The sequence below is a fragment of the Alligator sinensis genome, unplaced genomic scaffold, assembly GCF_000455745.1.
Source record: "Alligator sinensis unplaced genomic scaffold, ASM45574v1 scaffold163_2, whole genome shotgun sequence".
Lineage (NCBI taxonomy): Eukaryota > Metazoa > Chordata > Crocodylia > Alligatoridae > Alligator > Alligator sinensis.
This window is the reverse complement of record NW_005842499.1, coordinates 494,914-510,801: the sequence shown is the minus strand read 5'-3', so window position 1 is coordinate 510,801 and position 15,888 is coordinate 494,914. Positions and strand designations below refer to the sequence as shown.

The window sequence follows — 15,888 nt, the reverse complement described above, 5'->3', positions numbered from 1 at the left end:
GTGGTTCAAATTTGATACAGATCTTTCAAAAAAAAGTGATAACTAAAATCTATTTTCTTCTTACTGTTTTTGGTGGGTTTTTATATTTTTTTTTTCAAACCACAGAATGCACCATTCCAAAATAAGGGAGAACTGAGACTTTTTCTTTTTTGCCCGTTAAAATTCAGCTTTGTGTTTTACTAGCACTTGACAAGAAAAAGAAAAGTATCTAAAATATAATGTTCAGAAGTCTTTCCATCCTAACAAAAATACTGCAACTGAATGTCATTCAAAGTCATTCCTTGGAAGAGTATTTCCAGGCCGTGCTTCAAACTACAGTGAAGGTTTAGAGTTGCTTTATAAATAAATCTCTAACTCTGGGGATGACTATACAGAAGTTCTCAGCAAACTTAAAACTTTAGCAGTACTGTACTGGGTACTGCACAAGTATATCAGGGGACTAGAGCTGCTGCATTTACATTTCAATATTTGCTTTGCTTTCAAGACAGGGGCTGTATTGTATAGCCAGTATACAATAATACACACTGAAGTCTGGTTTACCAGCATATGCAAAAAAGTCAATCTCAGTCTGGTACCTCTCACATACATAATCATATATTTTCTCTTTGTAAGCGTGGTTCCAAGACAGACACAATGAGGAATCTTAAATTAAGATGCCATCTATTATAGTCACAGATCTTTTATGCTCTATCATATATCATGCAGGACCCGGGTGGGGGTGGGGCAGTCAGCCTCTGCAGGTGTGTGTGGGGTGGGCTCAGCTGTGTAGGGCAGTAAGTGGCGGCCCAGGGGGGAGGCGGGGCTGGGGGGGCACTGGGAGAGGTGGCTACAGGGGAGCTAAGGTGAATGTTGGGATGGCTATAGCCCCCCAAGCCCCTCCCTCAGCACCACCCCTGTGCAAGAGAAATGTCCACCCTGGCAATCTTTGTCACCCTTGTAGCAGCAGCAGAAGCAGCGGCAGTTGATTTCATACCAACAGATTATGATTTCTCAGCATTGCCCCTTTGTCTTACAGGTAATTTGTGGTTTACCCTAGTAGTCCATTTCTTCAGTGACCACCTCTTTCAAGATGGCATGCCTTTTATTTTCCTTCTCACCCAAATCAGGAATGAGATTCAAATATTTAGTGTTTACAATCATCAAACTGGTGTGTGCCTGTGTCTGTCCCAATGTGCGTGTGTATCTTTAAAATAATGTTGCGATTTTAGTTCTCAAGATATTTCTTCAACAGCAAAATCATCTAACTCATTGATTGAAATTATCTCCATATTTGTGGTTCGATTCATGTCCCTTTCCAAACTAATCTGAGTTTCATCGGTATCATGACTGTGAGACTCAGAAACAGGTTCAATATAAGGCTGATTCTCTAGAGATTCAGCATACTGGCAGTCTTGTTGCCAGTCTTCAGTTGGTTCTGCTGGTGCTCTTGGTTCTTCCTGCATTAGCCATGCAGGTGCAGAGAGTTGGGAAGGAGATCTTAGGGCTACCACTGATGAAACTTGCAAAGGTAGCACTCTAGGACACAGTTCATGAGAAGAATTCAACATTTCTGAAGAGGGTGTTTGGCAGAAATTCCTTTCGGAGGCAGGGATTGATACTTGGATGTAGTTGCCAGTTTCTGGATCATAAAAGGTCTTTAAACGAAGTTCAGGTGGTAAATCAAAAACATAGTACTGCCCTGATTCAGGGTCTTGAAGGAGTTTGCGTTGAGGTGTAGGCAAAGAGGGTGTGGGGCTTACTGATGGGGCCCCTCTGAACCGTGTCGTGCTAGAACCTGAAGCAGTAAAAGTTGGGCGGGGGACAGGAGAGGGTAGAGAACCGATCATGGGTAAGGGGGACAATGAAATCTGTCCAGAATGGGATGGCTCTCTCACAAGAGTGTCCGTCTGTTCCGTGTGAAGTTTCTTCTGCTGATCCTCTATTTTCTTCCTCCTGCTGGCCAGCTTTTTTGCTCGTCTCAGAGCCTTTTCAGTTTTTGGTGGCACAGCAGGTGGCTTGCCAGCTGTTTTCTCCATACAACCCATGAACCGTGATCTCTCATTTGTTGCTGTACAATAGTTGGGGTCCTCGGAAAGCAGACTTCTTTTGGTCGAAGCAAGTATCTCCTCTGCAGAAATCTCATCTTTGTGTTTTGTTACCACATTACAAATTCTACTTTGAGTGTCCTCTGTACTTCTGACACTAGAACTTGCAGGTTTCTCTGATGGTGTGCTTGAAACAGAGTACATAGCGCTGTCTGACTTTGGGCTTGTCACAACAGAACTAGCAAAGTCATCCAGCAATACAGGTGTTCCCTCCAAGTGTATGATGTCTTGTAAAGTTTCACTGTGTACAGGAGAACAAGTGTGGACCTCTAATATAGAGCTTGATGTGGGAGAACTTTCTCTGGTGATTATCTGTTTTGCACAAGACCCACCTCTACGGTCAGACAGAAGATGGTTCTTAAAATAACGTGTCTTCTCTTCTGATGGAGAGCCTGGCCTGTATTGTGCCTGGCTGTCTCCTAGTTCTGACTGTGCCAAACTCTGCTTCTTCTTGCCCATCTTGGGTTTCTCTTTGTCTCTCTGAATGTTCCCCTTATGAATTTTTCCTACTTTATTTAATAAAGCATGAGGCATGCTAGTATTTTCATCCTCTTCCTTCCACTCCCTTAACAAAAAACTGTCTACATCTTCTGAAAGGCTGGGCTGCTGTAACAGCTTGGCATCATCTTCACCTTGGAAGCCCATGTCAGTTGAAAGTGATCTAAATTCACTGGCACTTCTGTTTCTGCTTATTGCAGTTTTTCTTGTATTCTGGTGCCTTGTGTTTCTTGACAAGGGCCAGTCAACCTCATGAAATCTAAGTGCATCTTTGCCATGCTTCTCATTATCTCCCTGTACAAATCTATTTTCCATTTCCTTGTAACTACTACTCACTGTATCTTCTAAGGACAAGGACCTAAGCAGTGGCAGTTTGACTGCCTTTATCACAGGGGATGACTTAAATGTGTTGTCTTTAATCAAAAACAGGTTGGGTTTGGTCTGGTTGGAAGAAGGTGGTGTTAGTGATTCATCTGATTTGGGGCTGGAAGTATCCTTTTTGCTTTCTAATACAGAGTCCATACCACTGGCCTCTTCCCTTTTCTCTCTCATCGATCCCTCTTTCATCATACTTTCACTTTCATTACAAGCTGCCTTTCCTTCACTCCTCTCTTCTGCGCTAACATCAGAATTGATAAAAGCATAATATTGTAATTCATTCTTTCCTACTACTTTCTCTTTTTTAATTTGCTCATCAGTTGCATTGGTTTCACTCATATTCCTTTGGCTCTCCTGAAGACATGCCTTCCGAAACAGCTGAATTAATGAAAAAGACTCCTCCTGAACTGGTTGTTCCACCGTTGACACAAAAGACTGTTCAGAAGAACTAGTGCTCGTTTTGCCTTTATTTTCATTGCTAGTTGCTGCTGTGCTGGTTTGATTGTCACTGTAAGGAACATCTTCTGTTGGTGAAAGAAGGTTTGGGGCTATTTTGGAGTCAAATGTTACATTCTTGTTTTCAGACTCCTTTTCACTTTGAAGACCTGGTAAACTGGGAGACTGGATTTGTATTTGTGGTGCAACTTTTGAATCTATGTTGTCTCTACTGTTGGGTTTCAGTAGAGAATTGCACAGTCTCTCCCCTAACCCTGGCCCATTTGGTAGGTGGCCCAACATGGGGACATTTTCATTGTTCTCAGTCTCTTTAACTAGGTCTTTGTTTTTTGAGTCATCCTGTTGAAAACTGTCTTCTTTTTGGTGAAGCAAAGGATCTGCTATTGCCTCTGGAGAACTTAAAGTCAGGTAATTATCTGTGAAGTGTTCACTTAAATTGATTTTATTGTGCTTTTCATAGCTTGTATTAGATGGTACAGGAAGCCTACAACTTAAATCATCCTTCTCTGAAACCTTTTTGTTACTTTCTTCTATCAAAGGAGAAAGCTCAGCATTCATTTTTACAGTCTTTTGTTTTCTATTTTCTTTAGTTTTATTTTTCTCCTCAAGGGCTCTTAGGAGAGGAGATGGACTATAAGTGCTTTTAACACGTTTTCGAACATCCTTCAAGTTGAATAATAAACTTGATGCTTTGGATTTGTAATTATCTCGAGAACGATAATCATTAAATCCAGTTCCCTCCTGCTCTCTTGCTGCAGCAAAATCAGTTATGAGTGGTGTGGTAAACATTGGCTGATTTTCTAATGCCTCTGTCTCTTGTTTTGATGGTATGATTGGTGTTAAAAGTTTTGTTATGTCAAAAGAAGGGTTAATAGAATCAGATGAATTTACCTGCTTTTCTTCTGCTTTTGTGTCAGCCATTGAAGTACCTGGCTTTTTATGCAAAGAGGATTCCTCATTGTTGGGCTTTAACTGCTCATTTAATATCTGTTTCTTCTCTACTGCCCCTTTGGTAGCCCTCTTCTTCCTCCATGGTGGACAAATATCCAGTTCAGGGTTGGCCTTCTCCTGAATGAAAGTGACTTGTGGTGCTGATGAGGGTGAAGTGTGTGCCTGGGACATGGGAAGAGGAAGGGCTTGGGACACAGATGGGGGTGGAGTGGGAGCCTGGGACATGGATGCTGGAAGAGGAGGGGCTTGGGATACAGGTGCAGATGAAACAAGCACCTTAGGTACAGGGGCTGTCATCACAGGAACTTGAAAATCAGCTTCTAGAGGAACAGGGGCCTGGGGTACAGGTAATGATGGGACATTGCCCTGGTGTAGAGATACTGGTGAAACGGATACAGTGAATTCAGTTGCTGGTGGAGATAGATCCATTAGGAAATCTTCCTCCTGAATTCTCACAATTCTGTCCTTGCTTGGCAGTAAGTTGTGTTCAGGTGCAGGGGATCCTTTAATCAGGGGTATTTCCTCAATGTGGCGAAGACCCTCTCTTTTTGGTATAATATCTGCTATTTCCTCCTTTTCAGCCAGTTTTTTATGATGGGCCTTCCATGATTCAAAAGCACTGTTCTCACTGTGAAGAAAGTTTCCTTTTTTTGCTGACTCAGTAGCTTTCACACTTCTGTTTTTAACAGTCCTTCTAGAAGAGCTGGAGAGATTCAACTTAGATCTGTGTGAAGCTTCCATCAGTGAAGGGTGATAACCATCAGGATCACCCAAATCCAAGTCCATTTTGTTATGCATTTTCTGTAACTCATGCTTACCACTGAGCCAGTGGTTCTCTTGACATGCACCAGAAAATTCAGAAAGTCCCTTCTGAAAGTTTAAAACTGTTTTATCACCCCAGACAGCCAAATCATTCCCCTGATTTACTTTACATTTTTGAGAGAGATTTTTAACTGGCTGTCTGACTGCTAGCAATGAACTTTCTGCACCTCGGTTTTCAGCCTTATCAAATGTCTTTATTAAAGATGACACTTTTGAAACAGGTTTATTGTTCCTCAGCCCAGAAGCTTGTAAATTCAGATTTTTCCTTGCCATGCTTGGGGTGCTATTTTTAGCAACCTTTTTCTCTTCTTGAATACATTTTGGTAACTGCTGGAATGTTGAAGCCCATATTGCATGCTCATTGTCTTTGGATGTTAACTTACTGCAGAGGTTGCTTTTTTTGATGGCATGGTTTAGTGTTGCTTGGTGAAATTTACTTGAGAACTGGTTGGTGATGCCAGGTGATGTGATGAGAGATGATTCATTGTATGAAGCATCAAGTTCTGCCACACACAAGCTCTTGAAGGCTCGGTCTGTGAGGCTGCACACCTCTCTGTCTGTATCATCCAAGAGACTCCCAATACTAGAGGAATCACTATGCCCCTCCGTGTGTTTTTTATTTCCTTGCATTGTTTTTTTGAGTCATGAATAAATTATCTGAAGCATTAATTTTGTACGTTGAACAGAGAGACAATTCTGTTGGATATTCCCAACTGTTTGCCACTTGTTGTCATCAAGTTCTTCTTTCAAGAGGTGTTGCTTTACGTTCATTCACCTTACAGAATCACAGACTGAAACTTTCTTGTCTGCAAAACCAACAGACACAAATATATAAGTGATCATACTATACAGTACCTCTGCTACACATTTTCAGCATCTTCCAATTTTTCCAATTACTGCCTAATTTAATCTGATCAAAAGCCCAGGAACCGAATAACAAGTATTAAACCAGTTTTTAGGCAGTTAGTTAAAGTAGGTCTCAGTAGACAATGCCAATTAGGAATAACAGTGGCTTTACTTCAAGAAAACACTTAACTGTGTGTTTATGATCATTGATCTCAATAAGGTTTAAACACATGCTTAGACACATATTTAAATGTTTTCCTGAATGGGGGCCTAAACTTTTATATGGGAGAAAGAAACAGACCATATCTTTAACTTCACTAGGAAGAAAGGTTTGTTTTTACTAAGTGTTAGTTAAAACATGATAACTAACTAGTGGTAACATTCAGGTGAAGACAGGAGAGTTGCAGTTTTTATGGGTGTTAGCAGAGTAAGAGTAAAAATAAAAACAGGCATCAGATTTATCCCAGGGCTGATTGGAGGGCGGGGGTGGGGAGAGAAGGGAGATACTGTTTATACATGCAGCTTGAATGGCAGTTAACTGGAATTAGCTACAAATGTCCTGGGAAAAAGTGTTAATTAAGATAGTCACAGGTTCTTAACGTGGGACAATGGCTTGTCCATCTGTAGGATCCCAGAATAAAAGTTCTTGTCCCTGGAGAAATACAAGGTGCTGACAGATGTGCAGGTCCCTGCTGTAATTTATAGAACTTCACAGAAAGTGCCAAGTTACAACCCAACAGATGTTCATGGTTTGGCTTGGAGGGGGGAGGGCAATTGAGTTCCACTTTGGACCCAACCTAGGGGAGAAAGGATGCCTGTTCTGCAGCCTCTCCCCTAGCCCTGCCCCCACCCCTCAACTCTGGTGCTGTCTTCAGGATAGGAGGCAGGGAAGGGAGGGTGAGGCAGGTGGATTGGAGCCTCCCCAAGCTGGGGGGCTCCAATCCCCCCCCCCCCTTTAAGTTTAAACTGGGCAAACCCTGGATGGAGCATCCACTTTATTCTCCCCCTCCCATCCTGAAGACATCTTGGGAGCAGGGACAAACAGAAGTTAATGAAGGTGCTCTACTTTGGAGCGCCTTCATCTGAACCCTCATTAAATGAGGGTTAATTTGTCCCATTATTGGGTACTTTTAAAGTGCTCTGCTGTGATGTACTTCTGTCAGGGCATGGCTGTAGAGCACTTTCAAGGGTCCAATCACATGACAAAAATAACTTCTGTCTGCATGTCCAATGTCTGTTTTTAGCTTAGGGTAACTACCTTTGTCTAGAGTGTTTTCTTGACCCACTAATGTATGAAATGAACAAATTCCTTGTGCCAAATATTATTTCATCTTTATGCATGTGAAACTTGTGTTGTGGCGTAAGTGCAATTTCTGGCACTTACATACAGTTTGGATTCTATTTGCACTTGGGTAGCGACTACACTCGCCCGGTGTTTCCTTTTAGAACACGCGCAGCAGCCTGTATTCTGGCCACCTGCATCTCCCACTTCCCAGCAAAATGTTCTAGCTACCAGGCCATGGGATAGCATTTCCTGGATTCCTCTCCACTCCTCCTCTAGAAATGGGCCTACTGGGTAGCCAAGAAAGGGACATATAAGAGACCAGGTAGAGAACAAGCTGGAGAAAGAGTGGCTCAATGAGGTAGATAGGGGACCTGGCAAAAAGGGGACCCTGGGGATTTGCTCTTGTCCTTGAAGGCTTTTCTGCATCTTGCATTTAATATTCATTAGATAAAATGAATAAACAGCATTGGGATAGTTCATGTCCCATAGGGAGCACAGGCCAGGGTAAAAAACTAGGCCCCCACCCTTCTTCCTTCTTGTTTTAAAATCTGACAGGAACACATGTGCTTGGGTAATCCCATTCAATCACAAGTGGAAACAGAATCTAAAAGCTGTGTAAGTGCCCAAAACTGTACTTCTGTGGCTATATAAGTGTCCCATGGGAGAACAAAGGTGAAATAAAATTTGGCACTTTGTTGTTACCAGGCTTTTATCACATTAGTTATCATGCTTTTGCTAAAAGATAGCAAAAAACATACTTTTCCTAGTGTGGGAACACTGTAAGGAAGACTTAAGTAAAAATCCATTTATGTTATATGCTAGAAAATGGGAAAAGACAATTGGATTCCTAAATCCATTGAAATGCATTTAAAAAAAGTAAGAGGCAAGGAATTTGGTGGTATCTTTTATTGGACCAACTGCATGGTTGGGATAGACTTAGACAAGCTTTTGAATGCAGTGCATTCTGTAGTTAGATTTCCAGAGGAGCTGAGCATTCAGCCATTTCTCTCGACTTTAGTGCATTATTTGATATTCTGATAATTTATTCTGATTCTTAAATATGGATTTAAGAGCCAGATTTCAGGGTGTTGCTGCTGCTTTTTGTCTGTTAACAATGCTAAGTGATGTTCTATTATCAAGTGCTAGAATAGGTATCCATTTGGATAACAGACCGTCCACTTGTGTGACAGGAAGACTTGGTTGGAATAAATGCTATTGTTGCAAAATATTTGAGCCAGAGGTTTCAGAAAACAGTATAATCTATATACTGAAACTGAAGAGGCTGCTAGTATCGACATAGCCAGCAGAAGGCAGGCTAGCCTAGGGGGACTACTTCACACCCACAAGAGAAGGAGAAGCCACAGTTGTTTTCAATTCCCATAAGTTTTGATAACAGAAGGCAACAATTCTTAGTAATCCAGTCAGAAAGTGCACGGATGTATTGGATGTGCAAACTGAGGGGCACATTTTAATGGCTCCTTCCTCTATTACACAAGCCTGTGGAAACAAACCAGGGCTTTGAGTATATTAGACTCTGGTGACGCTGATGAAGCTCTTCCTTTGCCTCCAGTGCAGGAATTGAGCTCCCTTAGCTAATTTTGATTTTCTTTCTCACACATATTCAATAGTTTGGGCAGACTATTGTATAAAATGCAGCAAAAGTTGATAAATCACTGTCTATGGCAATAGCAAAAATTAGTTCCCTATATTAAGTCTAATCTTGAGCTACCTAGCCTAACAGAATTGCACTGGATAACTTATAGAGGGGCCAAAGTTTCAAACTTCAGATCCACAGCTATTTGCTAAATCAGATGGATCCAGCTATGAAGTTTGGATTCAGTTTTGATCTCTTGTAGTGTTTAAATCCAGGATTTCAGTTTGACTCAACTCAGCCTTATATATCTAGACTACTAGAAGTGATAGTTTTGGTTAATGCCCTCAAAATATCTTGGAGCTAGTCAATATGTGAGATATTTCAAGAGACAGGCTTCTTCCAGTGTGTTACTCAGATCTAGTTTGTTCATCAGCTGAAACAGTTCTGACTCTCCTGATGCAACTAAAAGACTCAGCCAATCTTTCCTCAAACTAACATGGTTGTAGAGAACTCAAATTCTATTCTCTCAGCAGTATAAAGCCATTAACTTCAGTAGAGTTACTCCAGATTTGGTCCTGAAAAAGATCAGGATCAGGCCAAATACATAGTCACTCTGTTTTTCCTTCTATAAGGATTTTTTATTACATTTGGTGAATTCCCTCCATCACTGTCAACAAAGAAAATACAAATGAAATCCCATCCCCCTTTTGCAGAGCCTCTTACCTGTTATGTGAGTAGATACTGTAGGTGCATGCCTGATGTCTAACTCTGCCTCTGTGTATTTAGAATTTCCTCTCATACTTTTCCTTGTCCTCATTGCTGCCCATCCTTAGGGAGCAGTTAAAAATAGTTCAATGAAGTAGATGCAGTAGAAATGGTGTCCTAATATGTTTTCAACATTCAGCATTTTTTACTTTAAGCAAGCCCTGCAATTCAAAAACAAAGTCATTTGTGTGAGCAGAAGTAGGCATGATGGCTTATGGACTGTATTTATTCATTTGCTTATACATTCACATTGCAATAACCATTGAGGAGCCAGTTGCAAACTTTTACTACTCTTCTTAATACAGCACAGGTTTACACCCTTATTCTGGTACCACAATAATCCATTCCTGTTTGTTCTGATTTCTTAGCATCTTAGCAAGGACACTTAGGGCAGAATGCAGTTCCAATTCACGCACACAAGTGGCAGTTTTCTAGCTGATTAACTGCTATTTTAGACATTTACACACAATTTGCAATCCTGCTCCATATGTAAGATGGTCATTTACATAGCAAATGAACATAGGAACATAGGATCATAGGAGAGTAGGGCTGGAAGAGACTTCACAAGGTCATCTAGCCCAGCCCTCTGATTAAGGCTAGATCACCCCTGACTAAACCATCCCAGCCAAGTGTCTGTCCAATCTGGTCTTGAAAATTTCCAAGGATGGAGACTGCAGCTTCTCTAGGTAGTCTGTTCTAATGCTTATCCACACACAAAGTCAGAAAGTGCCTCCTAATTTCCAATCTAAATTTCCCCTGCTGCAGCTTGATCAACTATGGACCATTTTCCCAGTCTATTCAGGTTTGTCTGCGTCCCAGCCCTGCCCTCCAATGTGTCTGCAACTCCACCCAACTCAGTATCTTCCATAAGTTTGTTAAGAGTGCACTAAATCCCATCATACAAATCATTAAAGAATATGTTGACCAGCACCAAACCCAGGTAATGCTGTATGTGGACCAACTTGGGACTAAAGCTAGTCCCAAATCAGTCCATACACACAGTGTTACTGTGCAGTAAGGTGTCTACACATATGTTACTGTGCGGTAACTAATGGGGCATAAATTTGATACCTGCATGATGCAGGTATCAAATTTATGCCCAAGTCAGCATAAATTGCCATTTTATTTGTGCATATAGACATGCATGTGTACACGCCACCCATACTGCACAGTAATTTTTGGTTACTGTGCAATAATTTTGGTTACTGCTCAGTAAATGTATACATGTAGATGCACCCCTTGTTGAGCACAATGATCCAACCAGTATGTATCCACTTCACAGTACTTTCATCTAATCTGTGTTTCCTTAGCTTGTTAATGAGAATGTCATGGGAGACAGTGTCAAAAGCCTAGCTAAAGCCAAGGTATATCACATCACTGTGAGTAGGTATATCACTGTTCTCCCTGCATAAGGTGAGCATGTCACATTATCATAGAAGGAAACTGGATTGGTCAGGCATGACTTACTCTTGGTGAATCCATGTTGATTTTTCCTGGTCACCTTGTTCTCCTCTAGGGGTTTCACAATGGATTCCTTGAGGACCTGCTCCATGATCTTTCCACACATCAAGGTCAGACGGACTTGTCTATAAATCCCTGGATCCTCCTTCTTCCCTGTCTTAAAGATGGGCACTACATTTACCCTTTTCTGGGACCTCATCTGACCTCTACAAGTTTTCAAAGAGAATAGCTAGTAGCTTTGAAATAGCCTCAGCCAGATCCTTCAGTACCCTAAAGTGCATCCCATCTGGCCCTGCTGACTTAAAAGTCTCTACCTGCTCTAAGTAATCCTAACCTATTCTGCCAATACTTTAGGCTGTTTGTCTCCTTCTCAATCTTTGCTTCCAACAGCACTCATCATCTGATAGCTTCTCCTATTTGTGAAGACTAAAAAAGGCATTAAATACTTTAGCTTTCTCTGCATCATCCGTAACTACATTGTCTTCTGCATTCCATAAAGGACGTATGGTTTCTCTGGGCTTCCTCTTACTCTTGATATACTCACAGAATCCCTTTTTATTTACTTTTATGGTCCTTGTCAGTTGCATCTCAAATTGTGCTGTGCCTTCCAATTGTCTTCCTGAATACCTGTGCAATTCTCTTATACTCTTCCCTAGTACTATGACAGGTTTCCACTTTTTGTAGGATTCCTTTTTGAGTTTCAGCTTATTGAAGAAATTGCTGTCTAGTCAGGCTGGGCTCCTACTGAACTTTCCATTCTTCTGTTGCATCATGATAGCTTTCTCCTGCACCCTTAAAAGGGCCCCCTTAAAGTACAGTCAGCTCTCCTAGACTCATTTACCCTTTAGACTCGCCTCCCAGGATCCTGCCCACCTGTTTCCTAAGTTTACTGAAGCCTCCTTTTCTGAAGTCCAGTGTCTTTATAGTGCTACTCTCCTTCTTTCCACCACTTAGAATCTTGAACTCTGGCATTTTATGGTCACTGCCACTCAAATTGCCTTCCACCATCGCATTCTCAACTAATTCCTCCCTGCTTGTGAACAGCAAATCAAGATGAGCTTCTCCCCTAGTTGCACTGTCTGTCTTCTGTCTCAAAATGTTATCCACAACACACTCCAAGAATCTGCTGGATTGCTTGTGCATTACGGCTGCCTGTACACGTGCTCCTTGGCATTCTAATTAGAATGCATCGGAACAGACTTGATTAATTTAACTAAACCTCGTCAAATGAGGCTTAGATAAACCATCCTATGGCCATTTTCAAACATGCAGGGGCTGAATACATATTGCGCTGCAGCATTTTAATTACAGCGGCTGCCCGGGAGCTACTCTAATTAAAATGCTAGGCTCCTCCCCTCCCCATAGCATGTGTATAGGCAGCCTACTGTGTTTACCTTCTGGTAGATGTCCCAATAAGTAAAGTTTCACAGGAGAACCAGGTCCTGTGATTTAGAAGCTTCTATCGGTTGTTTAAAGAAGACTTCGTCTACCTCCTCTTCCTGGTTTGGCAGCTTGTAGCAGACATTCATCATGACCTCTCAGCTGTTGCTCTCTCACAAGCAGCTTTCAACAGGCCTACTTTCCACCTCATACTGCACCTCAGAACATGCAACCATTGCCACTATATATGGGCTAAGACCACCTCTTTTTCTTTCCTGCCTGTCCTTCCTGAACAATACAAATTCATGACCATACTCCAGCCATGATTTATCCCATCACATCTCTGTAATCTGAATTACATCATAATTCTGTGATTGTGCTAGGACCTTCATTTCTTCCTGTTTGTTCCCCTTGCTTCTCACCTTAGTATATAAACCTTTCACATATCTAGCTGATCATCCAATCTTTTCCACAAGAACATTGCTAAGGCTTCCACTATTGTTTCCTTTTACTAAGTTATTATGCATGTGTTCTGGCTCTTTACTTACCTCTGGGATTTTTTTCTTTATCCCCAGAAGAACCTGGTTTAAAGCCCTCCTCACTGGGTTAGCAAGCCCATATTTGAAGACACTCTAACCTCTCTTCATTAGGTGGGCCCCATCTGTTTCCAGAAGTCCACTTCTTGGAACACCATCCCATGACTGAAGAAGCCAAAGCCCTGCTAACAATACCATTTGTGCAGCCAAATGTTGATCACTAGGATGCATCTGTCCCTAGCTGCGCCTTTACCCTTGAAAGGAAGGATCAATGAGAACACCACTAGGTCCCCATACCTTTCACCCTTGCGCCTAAAGCCATTTAGTCATTTTTGATCTGCTTGAGGTCCCTTCTGGCAAGTATCATTAGTGCCCACAAGGATGAGCAGCATGGGATAGTAGTCAGAGGGCCAGAAGCATCTCAGCAACCTTTCTGTGACATCTTGGATGTGAGCTCTAGGTAGTAGAGTTCCCAAAACAATAGGTCAGGCCAGCAGATGGATGCCCCACAGGAGGATGGTCCCCAACCACCATCACCCATTGCTTCCTTTTGGCAGCAGAGGTCTCTATCCTCACTCCAATGGCCTCTCCTGCTACTGGAGTGAGCTCCTTCTCATCCATTGCCAGTTCTCCAGATGGACAGCTTCAGATTCAGAAGAGATGACAAGAACTGGTAGTAGCAGGGGCTTTGGCATTATGACATCTTCCAGCTGTCCTGTTGATATTCCTGCTCGTTCCTTTTTATTCTTCTGTGGATAGTCCTGAAATATTCCCTCTGTCTCCTTCTCCTGCTTCTGCTCAGCAAGCGTACAGTCTAGAAAGAAAGTGTCCAGGCAAAGTCCCCAGCAAACCCCCCACTCAAACTCCCCTCTTCACTGGTCCTGTGTTATGCACTCCTATGTCACTGACTTCTTGCCTTTCTGCTTAGGCAAGTCACACGGCAAACAAAGTCACACTGCAATCAGCTGTAATCAGCTCAATCAGCTGCTGGACTTTATACCTGAAAGCTCTTCTGTTCACTCCTCCAAACAACACTACAAAATTACTCCCAAAGTGAAGCTATGTCACCAAGCCCAAGCCAGGCAGGCCTTTCTACTCACCAGCACCCACAAACCCTTTTACCTGTCAACCAAAGCTTCCTGTTCCTCTCCCACTAAGGGGTCCCACTCAAACTCCCTTGTTTCCTGGCCTGTTCGCTAGTCCTGTGTCACTTCCTTCTGTATCACACATGCAGTATGCTGTGCTCTCATTGGGTAGGTATGTGGCTCCATACCTTCCTGCTCTGGGTTAGCATAAGCCAAAAGAAGCCACAAAAAACCATGAGTAGTGAGGGGTTCTTCCAACTTTTAGTGCAATAGCCTACCAGTTAAACCAGTTGTACAGGAAGCATGAGACACAGGGCAGAGCCCCCACCCCTTATATAGAGGTGATTTGGATCTCCATGGGTGTGTCTACATGAGATGCTACTGTGCAGTGGTTACTGCGCATTTATTTAGTACTTGTATAATTAAATACTAAATAAATGCACAGTAACCGGAATTACTGTGCAATAATACTGGTGAACACCTTTTAAGTGACGCTACTGTGCAGTAGCCTAATAATACTGCGTAGTAGCATATTAGCACTTTCAGAGCTGTGACATGCTACTGCACAGTATTATTCAGCTACTCAGCATCTCATGTAGACATGCCTCATCTGTAAGACTTCCCAGCACAGTGCTCTAACATCCCAGCCACAGCTTATGGTTTATGTAGGTCCTTCTCTCTGAAGCTGGCTTCCTGGGCAGCCAAGAATGGGAGATATCTGCAATAATGAACTACAGCCTTTCTACAAAACTCCATGAGAAATGCTCCTGAAACTTAACTGAAGACTCAGGGTTACAGAATTGGGTAGCCTATTACTGTAACCCACAGGTCTAAACCCAGCCTTGGTTGTTTGTGGTCAGAAATTGTTACCATGTATTTGGGTGGGCTGGTAGCCCATAGATAAGTGATTTTCAGTTCCTAACAGACAAGCCCCATTATTTATTCTCAGCAGAGAACAATGCCAGCATGAGCAGTTGTCACTGAGCTCCCTTCCCACTCCCAGGTGTGGACCTTCCAGGTTAGGGCTATAACACTTGGGACATGGTTGGGGACAGGGACCTCAGCTGCTGTTGCCAGTGCTATACTTTTGCTGTGGAGAACCTGGAAGATTTTAGGCAGCTTTTAGTTAAATACAAATGGACTGAGTTTTCAAACAGAAAAAGAAAAAACAGTAAAGATACAATATTAGAGATGAGTTGAGTCCATCTGTCACAAATACTAAGTTGCTTTTTCCCAAAGAATTCAGATTTAAGGGATTTGGCCCATTGCAGGAATTCATTCAGCTAATGCAGAATTAATCTTCACCTAAGTTCAGCTACATCCTGATCTGAGGCTGTGATTTCTGACCCAGATCTGTCTACCTGTTCGGGTCATAACATGCACCTGTTTGGCACTACATGAAAGATAAGCTCTTTGACCATACAGATGATACTTCACTACCAAGTGTGCAAACAGGAGAAGAGTGAGTCTTAACATTTAAATAGTTTCTTAAGAGTGAATTGTCTTCTTGGAAAGCACAGCAATTTAACTGCTAAAAGAAAAAGTACATACTGGGTGCATCTACATGAGATGCTTGACTGCTCAGCAGACTAATTTACTGTGCTGTAAAGTTAATTTACTTACTGTAAAGTTAAGTACTGTACTGTAAAGTTAATTTACAGTTAATTTACTACCTGCAAATGCAGGTAGTAAATTGGGCACGAAGTAGTTACTGCACAGTATTGCACATGTAGACGCTGATCGGCCG

At 42.1% G+C, this 15,888-nt stretch overlaps 1 protein-coding gene across 2 annotated transcripts in view; it reads right to left on the bottom strand.

Moving 5' to 3' along the window:
• Window positions 1–713: 713 nt before the first annotated feature.
• CUNH10orf71 (chromosome unknown C10orf71 homolog) overlaps window positions 714–15,888 on the bottom strand; it is a 33,131-nt gene continuing 17,956 nt past the window's right edge. Inside the window, exons 2-4 of one of the 2 annotated variants that reach the window (XM_025212984.1) lie at window positions 11,147–11,297; window positions 9,638–9,840; window positions 714–5,995 (exon numbers count right to left, since the gene is read on the bottom strand). In XM_025212984.1, the coding sequence (XP_025068769.1) occupies window positions 1,212–5,819 (4,608 nt within the window). In that variant the 5' untranslated portion in view covers window positions 5,820–5,995; window positions 9,638–9,840; window positions 11,147–11,297 and the 3' untranslated portion in view covers window positions 714–1,211. The remainder of the gene's footprint in view (window positions 5,996–9,637; window positions 9,841–11,146; window positions 11,298–15,888) is intronic. The other variant, XM_006031342.2, reaches the window with a different exon arrangement.